The sequence below is a fragment of the Ursus maritimus genome, unplaced genomic scaffold (genome assembly GCF_017311325.1).
Source record: "Ursus maritimus isolate PB19 unplaced genomic scaffold, ASM1731132v1 scaffold_30, whole genome shotgun sequence".
In the NCBI taxonomy this organism is placed as follows: Eukaryota; Metazoa; Chordata; class Mammalia; order Carnivora; family Ursidae; genus Ursus; species Ursus maritimus.
In genome coordinates, this window is record NW_024425564.1 from 1,993,234 (window position 1) to 2,011,058 (window position 17,825).

General features: G+C 56.3%; 1 protein-coding gene across 1 annotated transcript in view; it reads left to right on the top strand.

The window, feature by feature from the left end:
- The window catches only part of CPNE5 (copine 5), an 88,285-nt gene that overhangs the window by 66,963 nt on the left and 3,497 nt on the right, over positions 1 to 17,825 (top strand). Inside the window, exons 12-16 of the mRNA XM_040644674.1 lie at positions 2,650 to 2,725; positions 8,468 to 8,521; positions 11,924 to 11,985; positions 15,817 to 15,863; positions 17,336 to 17,517. Coding sequence (XP_040500608.1) covers positions 2,650 to 2,725; positions 8,468 to 8,521; positions 11,924 to 11,985; positions 15,817 to 15,863; positions 17,336 to 17,517 — 421 coding nt within the window. The remainder of the gene's footprint in view (positions 1 to 2,649; positions 2,726 to 8,467; positions 8,522 to 11,923; positions 11,986 to 15,816; positions 15,864 to 17,335; positions 17,518 to 17,825) is intronic.

A 17,825-nucleotide genomic window follows, 5' to 3' on the forward strand; every position in this document is an offset into this window, starting at 1 on the left:
CAAAGCCCAGCCCCAGGCACAGGAGTCAAAACAAACTAATTAAAGCAGCCAGGCTAAGATGTGAAGATAATTACACCCTCACTCAGGAGCCAGTCGTGGCAATGGAAGAGCTCAGCAGGCCGCCCCTGACTGGGGGGGGGGGTGGCTGGGGCGGGTGGCTGGGCCCCTCCCTGCCCGGCGGGGCTGGTTCCCCGCCGCTCAGACTCCTCCGCAGGGGGTCCCACCAGCGTGTAGTCTTGTAACCCCTCCCCAGGAGAGCCCAGCCAGCTCTGGCCTGAGATCCCACCCTCCCACCGCGGTGCCCCCAACCCTTGATAAACCCACACTATGGCTTCATGCTGGGGTGGCCAACGGTGGGGTGAGCTGAAGTCTGAGGCTGTTTTTCCACATCGGCCCTGAAACTCCGGGAAGTCCCTACACGGCTTTCGAGATGTCTCTGTCCCTAAGCCCTTTGCTAAAAGGCCTCAAGGTAGTGCCTTTGTCTGCTGGTGGGGGTCTCTGCACCTGCTTCTGGCCCCGGGGGCATGGGAAGGGTCTTGTCTCAGGGCCGCACAGTTGCGGGGTCAAGCCCACGCCACCACGGGCCCTTTGCCTTGCAGGACCATCAAGGTGGAGGTGTACGACTGGGATCGTGATGGCAGGTAAGCGGGCAGGAGGACAGAGGTGAGCAGGGATGAGGGCAGCCGGAGGGGTGGATGGGCCTCTCCTCTCCTTGGAGAGCATAGGCCCATGGCAGCTCTGGGGGTGAGGGGGCCTGAGTCTTCAGTGGGAAGTCTGCTGCCCCAGGGACTTGTCCCCGCCCGGTTCCACTGAGGCACCAGAGGATCTCTGTCCTGCAGGCCGTGGCTCCGGGGGCATAAAAGGCCTCTTTTCCTCACATAGCTGCCTAGCAACAAGCTGGGGCCGAAAACCTCAGCACATTTGGGAGAATTCAGATTTTCTGAAACATGCCTATTCGAATGTACAGATACAAGTGACCCCCCTGAGCATTCATGTTGTCTGTGTGAGGCTAAGCATTGTGGGGTGACCGAGGTGCAGAAGACAAGCTCAGCCCGCAGAGACTCCCCGAGTCTAGTGGGGAGGCCCTTGGTGCATCAAAGGAACTGTTGCAGGGAGCAGGCCCTGAGGGAGTGGGCTGCGGGAAGGGTAAGCTTTGACGCACGCACATGGTCCCTGGACGCAGTACCTCAGTTGGGCCAAGCCTGGCCAGGAGGAGGCCACTTCTCACTCGGGGTTTGAGAGGCCAGAGCCTCCCTGGCTGCGAATGTAAGTGCCCCGAGGAGCAGTGTTGCTGGGAGTTCATAGATGGAGACGCGAATGGGCCTCTCCTGGCTCTAGTCCAGAAACCTCATGGCTCCCACTTGTCTGTTGGCCCACACCCAATAGGTCATCCTGACTTTTGGAACTTCCTCCCTTCTGTGGCACTACTAGGGCTGTTGTAAGGGGGCTTTCAACCCCATAATCTCCCTCCGTAAGCTCTCAAGTCTGTGAGTGGATAGGGGTGCTGTGAAGGGCTGTGCAAACATAACTCTACGTTGGGCCCTGGCCGTTCCAGGTCGCTCCCCTTCCCCTGAGGCCTTCCGGGACAGGACTCAGTGCCACAGAACCTCTGTTATCTCTCCCTGTCCCCCTGTCCTCCCCTCTTTACCGGCCCCATGTTTCACCTTACCCTGGAGCTCTCCATATTCCTCTTTCACCAGGGAAGACTGGGGACAGCCACCAGCTGTCATAGGGTCCTGCCGTCAAGGAGGTCATAGTCCAAGTGCTGAGAGCTATAAATATGGAGTCAAAGTCCAGAGTGGGCTCAAGGCAGGGCCAGGCCCCGGGGACACCTCCCGGGCCTCACTCTCCAGCTGCTCCGGAGGCCCTCCAGGCTGCCTCTCCCAGGGGCGGTGACGGCGAAAGGCCGCCAGCCCAGGGGAGATGGGGGGTTCTCCAGGGGACAGGTTTTGCTGCTTTTAACAGGAACACACACTGGTGGGGGGCAGAGTCCCAGAAGGCGTGGCCACTGCAGAAAACACCTCTGGCTCCCTCGATGGACATGACACAAATAGTCTTTTCAAAGACCATTATTGGAAAAATAGCAAATACATGAAAAGAGAAGAGTTTAATGAAGGCTTTTAAGCCTATCATCTGGATTGAACAAGTGTTACATGTTGCCACATTTGCTCTATCTATGTTTTGCTGATGCAGTTTCAATTACAGACATCAAGGCATTTCTACTTCCAAATATCTCATTGAGAACGTCTAAAAAATAAGGACATTTTCCTACAGAACCACAAATGCCATTATCACACCTGACATGTTGAACAATAATTCTTGAATACCATCTAATATTCATTCCATATTTAAATTTCTCCAGTCGTCCCCGAAAGACCCGGCACTGCTGGTTTTGTTCAAACAAGACTCCAAGTAGAAGTGGGTCCCCTTCTCCGGGGCTCCCGCGCTTTGCTAGGTGACCACAGCTTTCCTGCTCCATGGGGCCCCTGGACTTTTCCCAGGGAGCCAGCCTCTCCGCTGGCTGGCGCCCCTGGAGCCGAGGCCCCGGGCAGCATCGGGAGCTGGGGGAAGGGGCGTGAGAGGTGGGGAGATGGGCAGAGGCAGTATGCAGCCCAGGCCACAGCGTCTCCAAGAGACCTTCTCTTGCAGCCATGACTTCATTGGCGAGTTCACCACCAGCTACCGGGAGCTGGCCCGCGGGCAGAGCCAGTTCAACATCTACGAGGTGAGGCGGACACCCGAAGTCCAGGGTTTGCTCTGACTATACCTGACTCCCAGCCGCTGAGGACAATTGTGAGCCATGCGCTGGGCCGGGGGTTTTGCATGTTCTCCTGGAAGGTGCGTCTTACTGACCCATTCTACAGTTAAGGAGCCTGAGTCTCGGAAAAGTGAGGGAATTTGCCCAAAGACACGTGGTTCAGTAAGTAGCGGAATCAAGAAGCAAACAGGGTCGGCTGGCCTGGCTCCAAATCATTGAGTGATAGCGCCCCCCACAAAGCGCTCTTCCAACAAGATGGGGGAGAAGGGGTGCCGGCGGGGAGAAGGTGGGGGAGACCCAAGGTCCTGAGTCCCAGGTGGCCCTCTGCCTTCAGTCCGAACAATTTCAGAACCTGCTGAAGGTCTTACTGTTTCTGGAAGGGAAGAGTCAGAGGCAAAGGAGTCAGGACGCTTCCATCTGAATCTGGAGAATCTGGACAGGGCCCCAGTCTTTCTGGAGATGATAGTGTTTGCCCTCCAAGGACAGTTTCTGCCGCTTGTGTGTGCTCGCCCTTCTGGGGTGCCCTCCCAGCTTCCAAATTTAGCTTGAGTTCCAGCTCCTCTGGTGGCCTTCCCAGCACTCTGGTCTCGTGCTTTCTACCTCGTGTGAGCTTCACGGGCAGCACGGCTCGCGCTAGACCCACTTAACCACGGATACTTCTCTCTTTTTTTTAAAGATTTTTTTAAAAAAGATTTTATTTATTTATTTGAGATAAAGCACGAGAGGAGTGGGGAGCAGGGAGGGGCAGAGGGAGAGGGAGAAGCTGGCTCCCCACTGAGCAGGGAGCCCAATGCAGGGCTCGATCCCAGGACCCTGGGATCATGACCTGAGCCGAAGGCAGACGCTTCCCCGACTGAGCCACCCAGGTGCCCCAGCCACAGATACTACTAAACCTAATAACTGCCTGGGTTCATACCCCGACTCTTCCACGTACCTGCCACGTGACCTGGGCTAAGTTCCTGAACCACTCTGTGCCAGGCACACTGAGAATTAAAGAAGTCTCTGGAACAGTGCCTGGACCCTAGTGAGCATGACATCACTGCTGTCTTCCAGCATCATCTGTTGAGCCTGTGTGCCAGGAGATCTCGATCTCACCACAGCCCTACAGACAGGCTCTCTCCCCACAGTAGCAGCCACTCAGCCAGTGACGTGGAAGAGTAGGCTTCGACCTCCATCGCCGAGTCTGAACCGCTCCACACTCTCCCTCCCTTCCCCGGGTCTCTGTTCTGAGTGGGCAGGTCTTGTTCCGCTAGACGGCTAGACAGAAGCTCCCTAAGGGCAGGCTGGGGGACAGCCCTTGCTGTGGCCTCCCTTCACGTGGGCCTGGGCGCGGGGCACCCAGTAGGTGCGTACGATCCAAGCACATACCAAATTCGGTTGAGCAAGGCCATTGTGAAGCTGGAGCGTGGGTGCGTTTCTTTGAAAGGGCTCTGGTCCTCACAGTTAATTGCTTTGTTTCCTGCATCGGCAAAGGGAAGCGCTGTCTTGTTCCCCCACCCAGGCGGAGGGAAGCGGGCTCCCTCCTTCTCCTGCTGCCTTTAAGGAGATTTTTAGGGAAGGGAAGGGATTATATCTCTTGGAGTTTGGCTTTTAAGAGTGCTTGACAGGCTCAGAAGAGGCCATGGTCTCGCAGGCTAAAAGCAGAAAAGGTTGGATTGACTCATTTTCTCCTTCGGAAACACCGTCAGGTAGAAAAGGAATTACACTCCGGCAGTCCCAGGGGGGCGGGCCTTGCCCTGTGGGCAGAGTCACTGGAAGGCCTTTCTAGAGTCCAAACCACCTGAGGAGAGAACAGGCTTCTGTCAGGAAAGACCATCCGGGGCCCTGGGCTCCCCCTGGGTGTCTGACCTGTATGTCCAGCTATGTGCTGGCCGCCGCTTAGACTCGGCCTTCCCCAACTGAAGGCACTGGCTAAAGCCTCCCCACAGCTATCCGCTTTCCCCGGCGAGCCGGCTCCGTTCTCCTGGGCCGTCATCATGGGGGCCACGGTGCCTGGGGAGGCATCCTTGACGCCTCCTGCCCCTCATCCCACATCCACTCCACAACTGAATCCCACTCCTCCCACCACCTACAGACTCTGACATTTGTTCCCTTCGCGCCCGTCCACCCCCGCCGCCATCATTTCCCCTGTGTGGGGGGCTTTGCCACAGCCCCCCTAACGGTCTTCCCACCTCCTTCCATCCTCCACTCAGTAAGCCAAGGCCTCCTCCAAAATGGTAAACCGATCACATGGCTGCCCTGCTTAATCTTTGGCTGTGTAGCCCACCCACTGCCTGGCCAGGGTTCACACAGAGGGCGGGGTTCAGAGTCAGAAGGACGCCCCCGCCCCAGCTAAGATCCTACTGGGCCCTTTACCTACAAGGCGGAGTCCAGGCTCCTTGCACTACAGCCTCGTGCAACCAGTAGGTGTGTACAAGTAGACCCGCCCCTCCCACCCCTCGGAGGCCCCTGGGGTCTCGCCCCAGCCCCTTCCCTCTGCTCGCCACCACTGGTAGCCCCGTTATGTTCTCTGAGGCTCTCTGAACCTCCCTGCCGGCTCAGCCTCTGTGCTTCCCTCCACGGTGCTCCCCTGGGGCTCCCTTTGCTTTTTCTCACTTAGTTGGGTCTGTGGATCTTGGGGACTCCTTTGGGTATGAGTCCTCCTCCAGGAAGCTTTCTCTGCCTGCACTCTCAGTCCGCCCACAGTCTGAGGTAAATACCTCTCCTCCATGCTCCCTCCTGTGCCTCCCCCACCCCCTCGCTATTATTACCTGTTTGTCATACTTCCCACCCCCTTAAAGACCATGAGGTCCGTAAGGGTGGGGGTGGTGTCTTACTCACTATTGTTTCCCAAAGCCAGCACAGCTCCTGGCCCCTGGGAGCCACTTGGTGGCTTGCTTGCACAGGAGGGTTGACCCCAGACCTGCCCTGGGGGCCTTAGGGCCCCTGGGGCTGCGAGGAGCAGGAGAGGGAAAGGCTGAGAATTCCAGCCTGGGAGTTGGGAAGTTCCTGGCCCCCAGGGGGCGACAGTGCCCCACCTGGAACTTCAGGGTGCGGCCTGTGCGGGCTGGAGAGGCTGGGGGGTGGGGGTTGGGGGGGGGTGTGCTGGGAGTGCACGAAACCTCAGAATACACAGGGCGTTTCTTCAGGGCCCACTTCACATGAGGATCTGAGAACAAAACATGGCTTTAATATTAAAACAGTTATAATTAGAGAGTGGAAATGTGGAATACAGGCTAATTTAAAGGTAACACAGAAGACTTCAAAGAAATGTGCTTGTGGCCAGGTCTTTGGGCAACACCCAGACCCCCAGGAGTCCATGTTTATTCTCCTCAGCTGGGAGGGCTACTTGGGAATAAAAGTTTGAGATGTGTTCAGTTCTCAAAGTTCCACACCCTCATGGGACAGATTGGGACACCGAGGCACTGTGCAGCGCTGGAACTTTCCGTGAAAGTGTCTGTGAACACCACGTCATCTGGGTGGCCTTCGTGCCTGTGAGGGCTCTGAGATTGTTCTGGACTTCTCTCCCCAGGCTCACAATTTCCACCTGCAGAGCTTGCCGGCCCTCCCCACCTGAACTTCCCACCTGGGCCCCCAGTCCAGCTCTTCCTTCCATCTGTGTCTGCCTGGTCACCCGGCCCCTTTCCCTCCTGTCCCCGCAGCCGCGCCCTGTTCCAACAACCCCATACCCTCATTACCTCTCACCTGGACTCGTGGGGGTGGTAGTAGTGGTAGGGATGAAATTTAATAGCGGCTAGCGCTTATATAGTATTCACTACATTCCAGACCACGTCCTAAATGCTTTACTTGTATTGACCTATTGAATCCCCATATCTTTCTATAAGGTAGGTACTTTTTATTCCTATTTTATAGATGAAGAAACCGAGGCACAGGGAGGTCAAGTAACTTGCCTAGAGTCACACAGCCATTAGGTGGCAGAACGGGGCAGGTAGACATGCCCCTGATGTCTCTCCTTCTCCCCTCGTGTTCATTTCCACCGGGTCCCAGTCTCCTAGAGCCTGCTGTGATCATGTCCCCGCCCAGCTTAGAGGTCATCAGAGTTCCCTGCTGGCTGCTGGGCGATGTTCAGACATATAACTTGGCACTTTAGGCTCTCTTCCAGCCAGCCCAGTGTGCTCCTCCGCCTTGTGGTTCTGCCTCCAGTCCTGTGGCCTTTCTCCCTCCCCCAAACTATCTCCTCGGACTGGAATGCCCTCCTCCAGGTCCCCATGCCCAAACCCTTCCTGCCCCCAGCACACACCCGCAGCGCCACCAGCTGATGCTGGGCCGGGAATGGTCCTTCCTTCCTCCAGCTCCTTTCACGTTTCCGGCTCCCCTTTTTGGGTGCCTCTTGTCCTCAGTCCCCTGAGGACAAATCTTTCTCCAACTGGACTGAAGATTCTAGAAGAGAGGAGCCGGTGTCCCCCACTCCCACCCCATAAATATTTGTGAAGGAATGTGTTTGCATTTGTTATCAAGGTGACACCCAGGGAGGCAGCACTGACCTTGGGGTGGGAACCTGGTTTCTCATTTTGTCACTACGCAGAGCACTGCGTGACCTTGGGCAAATGGCTTCTGTCCCTGTGCCTTCGTTTCCTGATCTCCAGGCATGGATATCAACATTCATTCAGACAGGAGAGGCCGCTGCTGAAGACAAGTCGCTGCCAGAGGAACAGGGGATGCGGGGGGGGCGGCACGAGTTCACCAGGAACGTGGGGAGGACAGAATGGGTGTGAAAATCAACCTGCCCGGCTTCCTTTGATGGGAGATGAGGGAAAGGCTGGGCTTGAACTTCCCCTATGGAAACAAAAGAGCTGGTGAGGCTCCGGCCTGTACAGATGGAGCCCATGTGAAAGCCCCCTGGAGGGCTCACGGGGCAAGGTGCTCCCCCTCACTGGGCCCCCAGGCTTCCCAGCCTCTGTGCTACCCACATCTTGGACTCAAAGGTTCTTTGTGGGGAGGGGGCTGCCCGGTGTATGGCATGATGCCAGCATCATCCCTGGCCTCTGTCTTTTCTCTCAGTCATGACAACCAAAGTGTCTCCAAACATGGGCAAATGGGGGGGGGCAGTTGAGACCACTGAGTTACGCTCACCCACAAGTAATTTTTTACCATTTACTAAATATGCGCCTAGGCCTGTGATCTATTCTCTGATGACAGGTCTGGTTTGGAATGAAAGCTTTCACATGAGGAATAGTCAAGGAAGTTCTAACTGCCGTGTTGGGGGGGGGGTTGGTGGTGGAGAGGGGAGCCCCAAAGGCCCCAGGGCAGCCCTAGGCACTGGATCTCCAAGGAGGAGCAGGGAGGATGGGAATTGGCGGAGGGAGGAGGGGAAGGCCTTCGGGCGGAGGGGAGCAGCCTAGGCCAGCACACAAGGGCAGGCACAGACAGGGCCCCTTGCGACATCGAGTCTCCTTTGGCTGCATTTGGCGGAGGGCGTGTTTGGGGGAGCAGTGGGAAAGAAGGTTAAATAAATATTATTTCTGGTGTGTTTGGTCGTGGAACACTGGGTCTAATCAGGAAGCCCGCTTGCACAAATCTAAATGCCAGTCTCTCAAAAGACCTCCCCGGACCCTCCTCCCCTGGCCTCCCCCCCCCCCGCCCCCATCTTCACACCCCACATTCTGCTTGCTAGGGATGGAGCCATACTCAGGGGTCATTAGAAGCTCTAGGAGCCCAGGCCTGACTGCTTGGGAACACTCCTTATCTGGTACCTGTTTTTTCCTGCAGGTGGTAAACCCGAAAAAGAAAATGAAGAAAAAGAAATACGTGAATTCTGGCACGGTGAGTAGCCACACCCCTCTCTGCAGCTGGGTGTAGACATCCTGAGGCCTGAGCTAGGCCTGGTGTCAGGAGCTGTGCGTGTCTGTGTGGGCTCCTGCAGGGTGTGGGACCCAGACCTGGAGAGTTGGGGGTGGGGAAGGGTGGGGAGGATGGAGCAACAGCCCTGGGGCGGGGAGGTGGGGAAGGGTAGACAGTGTAGACAGTAGACGGGAGACGGCCACACCACAGGCGCTGTGATGCAGAATGAGAAATCCCAGAGAGAAACTCCCGTGGGGACTTCTGGCAGAAGGGGAGAGGGAAGGGAATAGTGTGCAGTGGGCCCGTACTCTGGGAAATTCCCCACTGAGGTGCTTTTCACAGGTTGTTTCCTGGAGAGGCAGACATTACCATCCCCTGTCATAAAAGAGGAAACCAAGGCTGCCAGCAGGGAAGTGACTCACCCAAGGTCACAGAGCCGGAGAGGCGCCTCCAAGGTCACAGAGCTAGAGATGACAGTCAGCACTACAGTTAAATTGAGAGCTGGCAGCTGGCACTGCCCGTTTCCCATGACAGTCCTAGGATTACATGAGCCCCATGGCTTCTGGGGGGCCGATCTTCAGGACATCCATGCACGTATCCTACAAACGCTTCCTGAGTGTTCCTGTGTTCTAGGCGTGAGGGGTACAGCTGGGAACAAGACAGACCCAAATCTCTGCCTTCCTGGTACTTACGTTTTAGTGGGGGAGACAGAAAACAAATATATATGCATACATATACCTATATATGTCAGGTGCTTATGATTGCTGTGGAAAAAAAGTATAAGAAGGTAAAGGGTTAGCAAATGCCAGAGAGAAACTACTATTTTATATTAAGTAGTCAAGGAAAGCTTTTCTCTGAGAAGGTGATGTTTGAGCAGAGATTCAAAGAAGGCAAGGGAGCAAGTCATGAGGATATTGGGGAAAGAGAATTCTAACTGTAGGGATCGGCATGTGCAAAGGTCCTGAGGTGGAGCCCACAGTGCCTTTCTCAAACAAGCCAGCATTTTTGCCCTGCGAATATATTCAGAGTTGTACCCTTCCTGTCCCTCCCCACTGCAGAGGTCCATAGCCCCATCAGCGAATGCAGCCGCACTTAGACATTAGCTTTAAGCAAACTGCAACTCCAGACCAAGAAGGGGTCCTGGTCAGGGAGCTCTGCGGTTCCTCCGAGGAACCTTATTTTCTCCATCTGTAAAATGGGGCTAAAAATCATCCCTACCCTGCTTCCTGCACTGGCTGGCTGTGACAGGGAGCTGGAGACGCAGTGCAAGGTACTCCACTCATTCAAAGGAGACGAATTGTAACGGCTTCCCAGGCAGGCTTGGAGGAAGATTTGCTTCCTCCAAAGCCACAGTGTCTCTCAGTGGGAATGCTGTCAGCATTTTGGACACAATCATTCTTCATCTCCCGGGACTTCCCCGTGCATTGTGGGGTGCTTAGCACCCCCAGCCTCAGCCTGTGGCTATCAGTGGTGCCGTAGTCACTGGCAGACCCCTGAAACTTTCCCACACATTCCCATGCCCCTTCGGGAGGCAGCACCTTCCGCAGCTGAGAAATCTCAGATGCACAGCTAAAAAAAAAAAAAAAGTTTGAAAACCACTGATCTCCTTCAGTTTTCTTAGAGATAAGAAAACTGAGGTCCAGAGAAGGGGACATGATTTGTCTCAGGTCAGTCTTCACCATAAAAAATCAATCAGGGTCTAGGATGCCTTTTTTTCTTTTTTTCCAAGATTGATTGATTTGAGAGAGAGAGAGAGCGAGCTCACATGAGCGGGAGGGGCAGAGGGAGAGGGAGAGAGCCAATCTCAAGCACACTCCCTGCTGAGCGTGGAGCCTGACGTGGGGCTCGATCTCATGAGCCTGAGCTCATGACCTGAGCTGAAATCAAGAGTAGGACGCGTAACCGACTGCGCCACCCAGGCCCCCGGGTCCAGGAAGCTTATGAAAACGCATATGCCCAGTCCTGTTCCCTGGGGTCCCATCTTAGGAGGCCTAGGCTGGGGCCCAGGAAGCTGTGTTTAGTGCTTCTCATACCTTCCTTACTATGCGCAGAATCCTCTGGGCATCTTGTTAAAATGCCCCAAACCTGCATGTGCGCCTTTCTAACCAGCATCAGGGGGATGCTGCCGCAGCCGCTGGTCCGGGGACCACACTCGGAGCAGCAAGGCCCTGGTGAATCCATATGGCCGGGCAAGTTAGGGAATTACTTCATCCCAGGGCCTTGGGGGGTGGGGAGTGGGGTTCAGCCCCAACTGCAGGTTGGACTCATGTGAGGAGCTAGGAAAAGATCCAAGGGCAGAGCCCTGCCCCCCAAACTGATGTAATTGGTTTGGGGTCCTCACCCAGGCTGCAAGAGGTTTTCAGAGCTCCCCACGGAGTCTGGCGGGCATCGGTCAGGGTAGAGGCCACTGCCGTAGTCCGCTCCTACTGAAAGGAGGCTTTGTCCATCCAGGTGCCTAATGCCCTAACCACAGCAGAGAGGGTCTCCAGGGCCCAGCACAGCACCCACAGACCCTCCCAGTATTCGGGCTGAGGTCAAGCAGAGGCCCTCCCTGGCCTGCCCAGAGAGTTGATAAAGATAGCAGATTCTGCACCAGTAGGGGGTTCCCCCAATTCTAGGGTCGAGTTCTCTGATACAGATAAAAGGTCCCCTGCCCCAGCCTTGTCTCATCTGATTGATTTTGGCAGCCGGGCTTTCACTTACTTGTCTCCACGATCCTAAAGTATTCTTGTAACGAGCTGCCAGGTAGCTGCCTGTCTAGGCAGAGTCGATGCCAAAGCCGTCAGGGGGCAGAGGTCAAAAGGTGTCTGCTCTGGGGAGGGGGCCCCAGGTCAGTTACCTCCTGGGAAAGAACAGGCTGCTTATGGGGGTCTTGGGTCTGCGAAGGTAGAGATCGAGAGAACCGGGCAGGGGTGAGTGGGGACAAGTGAGGTTGCAGAGCAAAGGGGCGTGTTGTGGGGTGGCTCATTAGCGCGACAGGGAGCATGTCAGCAGAGGCGGGTTGGTCGGCCTGGGTTGGGAAGACCCCCTCCACGCTGGTATCCACTTAGGGGAAACTTGTGCTCAGGGACAGTGACCAGGCCCTGCGGGGATGCCGGTGGGCGTCAAGGTCAAGAGGGCAGGCTCTGGAGTCAGACAGACCCAAGTTCGCTTCTCGCTCGGCCACGTCCCAGCAGCATCATTGGGCCTGCTGCATCACCTCTTTGAACCTCAGTTTCTTTGGCTAGAAAATGGGATGATAGTTGTACTTCATAAGGTTGTTGTGGGTACCGTATGCTGTGAAGTATGCAAACCTGGTGGGTCCTGCGTGCTCCCCCACTTTCAGCAAATCATCTCCCCGCAGCCCGGAGCTCCCCACTGACAAGCTCCCTCTTGTTTTTCAAGGTCACGCTGCTTTCTTTTGCTGTGGAGTCCGAGTGCACATTTCTTGACTACATCAAAGGAGGGTGAGAAGAGATCCAGCCCGGTTTCTTTGGCTTCACGGAGAGGGAAGGGGCCCCAGATATTGGGAGCAGCTCTGGCTTCTTTGAGGCCCTGAACATAGCCTGTGAGCCTTGAGCAAACTCCTGGTTCTGACCTCGGACAACTCGCCCAGAGCCCTGCATGCCCCTGGGTCCTGAGTGGCTGCAGAGGGTGCCCCCGAGCCACGGAGGCCAGCCTAGGTCCTGTCAGGTCCCCCTGCAGGGGTGGGACCCCAAGGTGGCAGGGACTCCGTGACAAAGAGAACCAAGGGCTTAGGGAGGTGGAAAGAGCTCTGGACTAGGAACGAGGAGGCCCAGGCTCTAGGCCCTTCTTAGCCATGAATTTGCTGGATTACTTTGGGCAGGTCACTTTCCCTCCCTGAACGTCAGTCTCCTCCTCTATATGCACAGAGGTTGGAGTGAATTCTAATGGCCCTTCCTTCTCTAAGCTCCTGATGCCTGGTCTGTCGGGGGTGCGGGGCAATGATTAACCTGCCCGTGTCATCAGGGACCTATAAGGGGCAGGAGGCACTGGAGGATGAGCCATCAGAGGGTCCCACAGCCCACAGGTGGTCAAACATGAACTTAAGGAACAGGAGCAACCCGACGGGTTGGCATCCAGGCCAAGGCAGGCAGGAGAGCCTGTGGGCTCCAGCCAACAGCTCAAGGAAAGCAAGCCAGACTCCGAGCTGAGGTTAGTGCGCTCCCTGCCAGAACAGCTGCCAGGTCAAGTTGTGGGGAGCCGAGAGCCCACAGGTGCAGGCAGGTGAGCGGCTACACCTGTCTGGAAAGAAGACAGGCCGGGCAGGTGCCAAAGGCTCATCCCAGCCAAGCGGGCACTTGGCTGCCGGCTTCTCCAGGGCAGAGGCAAAAGTCAGGCCCTGGGAAGCCGCACTTACTCTCCCATGACACCACGCCCTGCCGCCTTGAAACTGGTTTCAAGGCTGTGAGCTCTCCTCCTACCCGCCGAGCACACACCTCACGGCTGTCGCCCGGAGGCCCCTCCTGGCCCTCCCGGGGCCCCTCCTCTGAGCCCACTCCAGACCCTGCACGTGCTCCCTTCCCCCATCAAAACTGCCATGTTCCCCAGCCCATGAAGCACCCGCACTTACATTCTAGAGCACCTGCTAATTTTCAAACAATCCGCATCCTATTTATCCTCCTTCTTTGCATAGCGCCCCTCATTTACAGAACACAGTGGGCAGTGCGAGGATGATTATCTCCATTTTGCATAACTTGCTGGTGGCCACACGCCCAGCCAGTGGCAGGCCTCCTTCTGGCCCCACGTGCGCGCGGCATTTCTTCCATAGTAATGAGTAATCCCGGCCCTGCCTGCCTCACAGCACCAGGTGGGGTGTGATGCAGGCAGACACAGCGGAGTGGAAGGGCTGGGTGCTGTGATGTCTCATCGAGAAGGAGCCCTCAGAAGCCGGCCTTCTGTGCAAAGCCGGCGCCGCAAGTACTGGGCAAGGGAGCACGCTGGCGCCAGCCCTAGCCCTCCCTCACACCTCCTTGTCCTCTCCAGAGACCTGAGTGAACGAGCTGGCTCCAGGGAGTGAGAGCTTGCTCGCTCAGCCTGCGTGTCCAGGCAGGCAGCTGATGGAGGCATTTGTCTCGGGATCCTCTCCTCCCCGGCCTCCCTCCCCTGCCCACCTGGCCCCGGAGTGGTCACCTGGGCCCTGGCCCCGGGTCAGAGATGGAGCGGGGAGCTCAGCAGCCCGCCTTCTGCCCTGCTCTGTCCTTAGGCAGGAGGGGCGAGCCTGCCGGGAGTAGCCGTCCCACAAAAGTCCCTGCTTTCCAGCCCCTTCCTTCCCCGAGTCGTTTCAGAACCCAGAGCAGGGGAAGACCGGTTAAGGAGTAAGGCTTGCCTCTTCCTTCACCCTGATTTGGAAGAGCCCGGCCGGTGGTGTCCCTCAGCTGTGGTCCCATAAGCCAGAGCCACCCTTCCGATGGTGGCCCTGGGAGCAGAGCTCTTTCTAACGAAGACACAGTCTCTCTATTCCCCAGTGAGAGATGGCCACAAACAGCAGATGACTAGGGTAGGTCAGCGGCTACAACAACTAATCCTGTGACCTCAAGGCTTAATACAAACAAAGGCTTATTTTTCATCCCTGGGGGGCATTGTTGGGTGGGGAGACCCTCCACCTGGTCAGGAAGGGACCCAGGCTCTGGCCACCTTGTTTCTCCATCTCCCTCAGAGGTTGGAGTCCGCTGGGTGCTCTGCCCCCAGGCAGCAGACAAGGGAATGTGTGTGGGCCGGACCGTCTCTGGCCAGCAGACCCTGCCTTGGGTCTTCTGCTCACCACGTCCTTCACCCTTCCTGGGGGATGGTGGCTCCATGAACAGCAGCTCATCTGTGGTCAGGTGGACAGAGGGCTGTGGCTGATCTCACATCACGCCAACTCGGAAGCACCAGAAGAGGGTGTCCTCAAGGAGGAACCCAGAACCCCCTCCTCAGAATCCTTCCCTGGATGAAGGCAGGGAATGTCTGTTGAAGAAGCAGATTCTGGGGCCCCCATCTCAGACCGACTGAGCTGGCATCCTTAGGAGTGGGGCCCTGGGATCTTCTTTTTAAACAAGCTCCCCTAGTGACTCTCTGGTCACTGTGCAATGAGACCCACAAGACTAGCCTCTATCAGGGGCTCCTGTCTTGTCAGCTTTGTTCTGTCAGTATCTGGCATAGAACCCAGAAGAGCAAACCCTCAGAAAGCTTCAACCCTGAATTTGAATCCTCAAACCTAAACTTTTTACTATGGAAAAATTCTAAATACATGCAAAAGTAGAGAGAAGGTATAAGGAACCCCCAAGCACTCTTCACCCAGATTCAACAGTTAACCAGCTCCTGGCAGTCTTGTTCCACACATGCTCTCTTTCATCCAATTGTTTTGAAGCAAATTACAGACATCGTATTTTATCCCTCTAATACTGCAGGCTATAACTCCAAAATATAATGACTTTCTCATTGTAAAATATAACCACAGTACTATAATTACACCTAAACATCGAGTAGTTCCTTAATACCAAATATCCAGTCAGTGTTCCAATTTCCCTAGTTCTCTTATAAAGTTGTTTAATTGGCTTATTTGAATCAGAGATCCGGGCAAGATCCATATATTGTGACTGGTCGATTGGTCCCTTTATTCTCTTTTCATCTGTTGATTCCTCCAAGCATGTGAGGGCTTGCTAAAACAGAGTCCTGCTCCCCACCAAAGGATTCTGATTCACAAGGTCTGTGGGGGGCCTGGACTCCTCACTGGTTCCCCCAGCCTGGCTTTTATTGGCTGCATCCCCTGGCTGTCATTGAACATGTTCTTCTGTCCCCTGTAGTTCCTGTAGACAACTGGGAGATAGCTCTGGAAGCTCAGTCGGATTCAGGTTCAAGTTTTTGGCAAGACAGCATCATAGGTGATATTTTGTTCTTCCCTCAGAGATGCACAATATCTCTTTGGCTCTCTTTTTTGTCAAATAAGCATTAACCCTGCATCTGATGCTGAATTTGAGCGAGGAACACAGTGAGACCCTACTTCACTGGACTCAGGTGGGCCCAGGGGCGGGGTTTGGGGACAAAATAAGTAGCGGTCACCATGTACGACAGAACACAATTCCTTCAGAGAGCTTTCACACTGCCTGCCTCTTATGGTTGCAACAGTCCTTTGTGGGGAAGCCATGGTGAGAAGCATGACTATCCCCATTTTCTAGAACTGGAAGAAGATGAGTGACTTCACCAAGGCTGCATGTCCGGCAAGTTGTGGGGCTGGGGAGGAAGCCAGATGTTTCCCTGTCCAGGTAACTCCCCTGCTGCTTTTCCTCTTTCAGGACCCAGATCAACTTCACGGTGGCCATCGATTTCACGGCCTCCAATGGTGAGTGGGGGATGGGCAGAGGAGCTGGAGTGGGGCTGGGGGCTGGAAAGAGGAGAGCTTTTCAGAGCTGTGGTAGTTGGCCCTAGCTGGGAACCAGCTCTCCCATATTCTCTGGCTTCATCTTCACCGAAAAGGAGCTACTTAGGCCTGGAGAGCCAAAGGCATAACCAAGATGGCAAAGGTATCCCCAGCCTGGACCATGGTCACTAACGAATCTGGACTCTGGGCCTATGGAGAGTGCTGGAGAAAAGGTGTTTCCTTACGGGGTCAAATCTCACATCCTCTGCACAGCCCAATCCCCTGGCTGGAGGGGAGCTCTGCAGTCCTCAGTGAGGGCAGGAACCCCAGTTCCCAGCCTTGCCGGGGCTGCCCCAGCTCCCTTCCCGCTGCTGACCTTCTCCAGGGTGGGGCTCTGGGCACCACGAGTGACTAGTGCCCAATTTTACACTGTTAGAAACGTCACCACCTCCCTTGGAGTCTGGGCCCCCGTTAGTGGTACTCCATGCTCACTCCCATGCGTGTCAGAGCAGCCCCGGTTTGGGACTCGTCGGGTGGGCCCCGGCGTCCTAGAGTGGTAGGAGGGCAGAGCTGGGAAGGAAGCTGTGAGAATCCCACCTGCTCCATCCTCACGACACTTCCGTGAGGTGGGACTGTTATCCCCACTCCACACATGAGGAACTGGGGCTGAGAGGTAAGGAGCCACTGAAGATCACACAGCTAGCAGCCGGTAGAGACGGAATCTGTTCATTGGCAGTCTGTGACGTCATGCCTCCGGTGAAGCCATAAGTAAATCGTGGGCAGTTACCAGTGGTGACGAGGCTGCGGGGAGAACTCAAGCCAGCAAGAGGGATAGGGAGCATGGGGGGGGGGGCTGTGATTTTCAGGAGGCCACTCAGGGAAGAGTACACTGAGGAGGGGACACTTGAGCAGACGAAGCAAGCCACGTGCACCTCTGCGGAAAAGTGTCCCAGAGCAGAGGGACACACCACTGCGGAGGCCCTGAGGCGGGGATGGCAGGGGGCCGGGCCTGAGTAAGGGAGGCGACGGGATGGCAGGAGGCAAGGAGGGAGGCCACTGGAGGCCAGACCCTGTGGGGCCTGTGGGCCCCCCCATAAGGACTGTGGGTGAAATGGGAGCCTTGGGAGCAGAGAAGAGGCATGGCCTAGCTGCCTGGGGTTTGACAGGCTCCTCTGGCCGGACTCCAGGCACAAGGGCGGAAGCCCAGAGGTGGTCTGGGCTGCTGCATTCCTGCAGGCAAGGGGATGGGGCTGTCACTGAGGAGGGGAGAGGCAGGAGAGCGGCTTGTGAATATTCTGAAGGATAGCAGCCAGGATTTCCTGAGGGCAAGAGAGGAAGAAAGGAGTCAAGGATAAAGAAAAGTAGGGGTGCCTTCGGATACCCCCTTCTGCATTCTGAGCATGGAGCGCTTGGAGTGCAGAGACCAGCACGTGTCCCTGTGTCGCGTGTCGCAGGGAACCCGTCCCAGTCCACGTCCCTGCACTACATGAGCCCCTACCAGCTGAACGCGTACGCGCTGGCGCTGACCGCCGTCGGGGAGATCATCCAGCACTACGACAGTGACAAGATGTTCCCTGCCCTTGGCTTCGGCGCCAAGCTGCCCCCTGACGGGAGGGTGTCCCACGAGTTCCCGCTGGTAGGACGTCCTGGGAGGACAGGCTGAGGGCTGACCGGGCTCAGGCATGGTGACAAGCCCGGGGGGGGAGGGGCATTTTCCATCCTCCCTGCCCCGGGACAGACGGTGCAGCCTTTGGGGGCAGGGTGGGGGGGCTGCCTGCTGGGGGGGGGGCTTGTATCAGGGCCTCCAGAAGCCCACTCCCCGCCTTGCTCACCAGCACCTCCCCTCCATGCCTGAGGCCACCCACAGTGGGCTCTGGCCTCCTTTTCCTGACAAGACCCAGGAGAGGTGGAGTGGAGACATGTTGGACGAAACCCCCCCCCCCC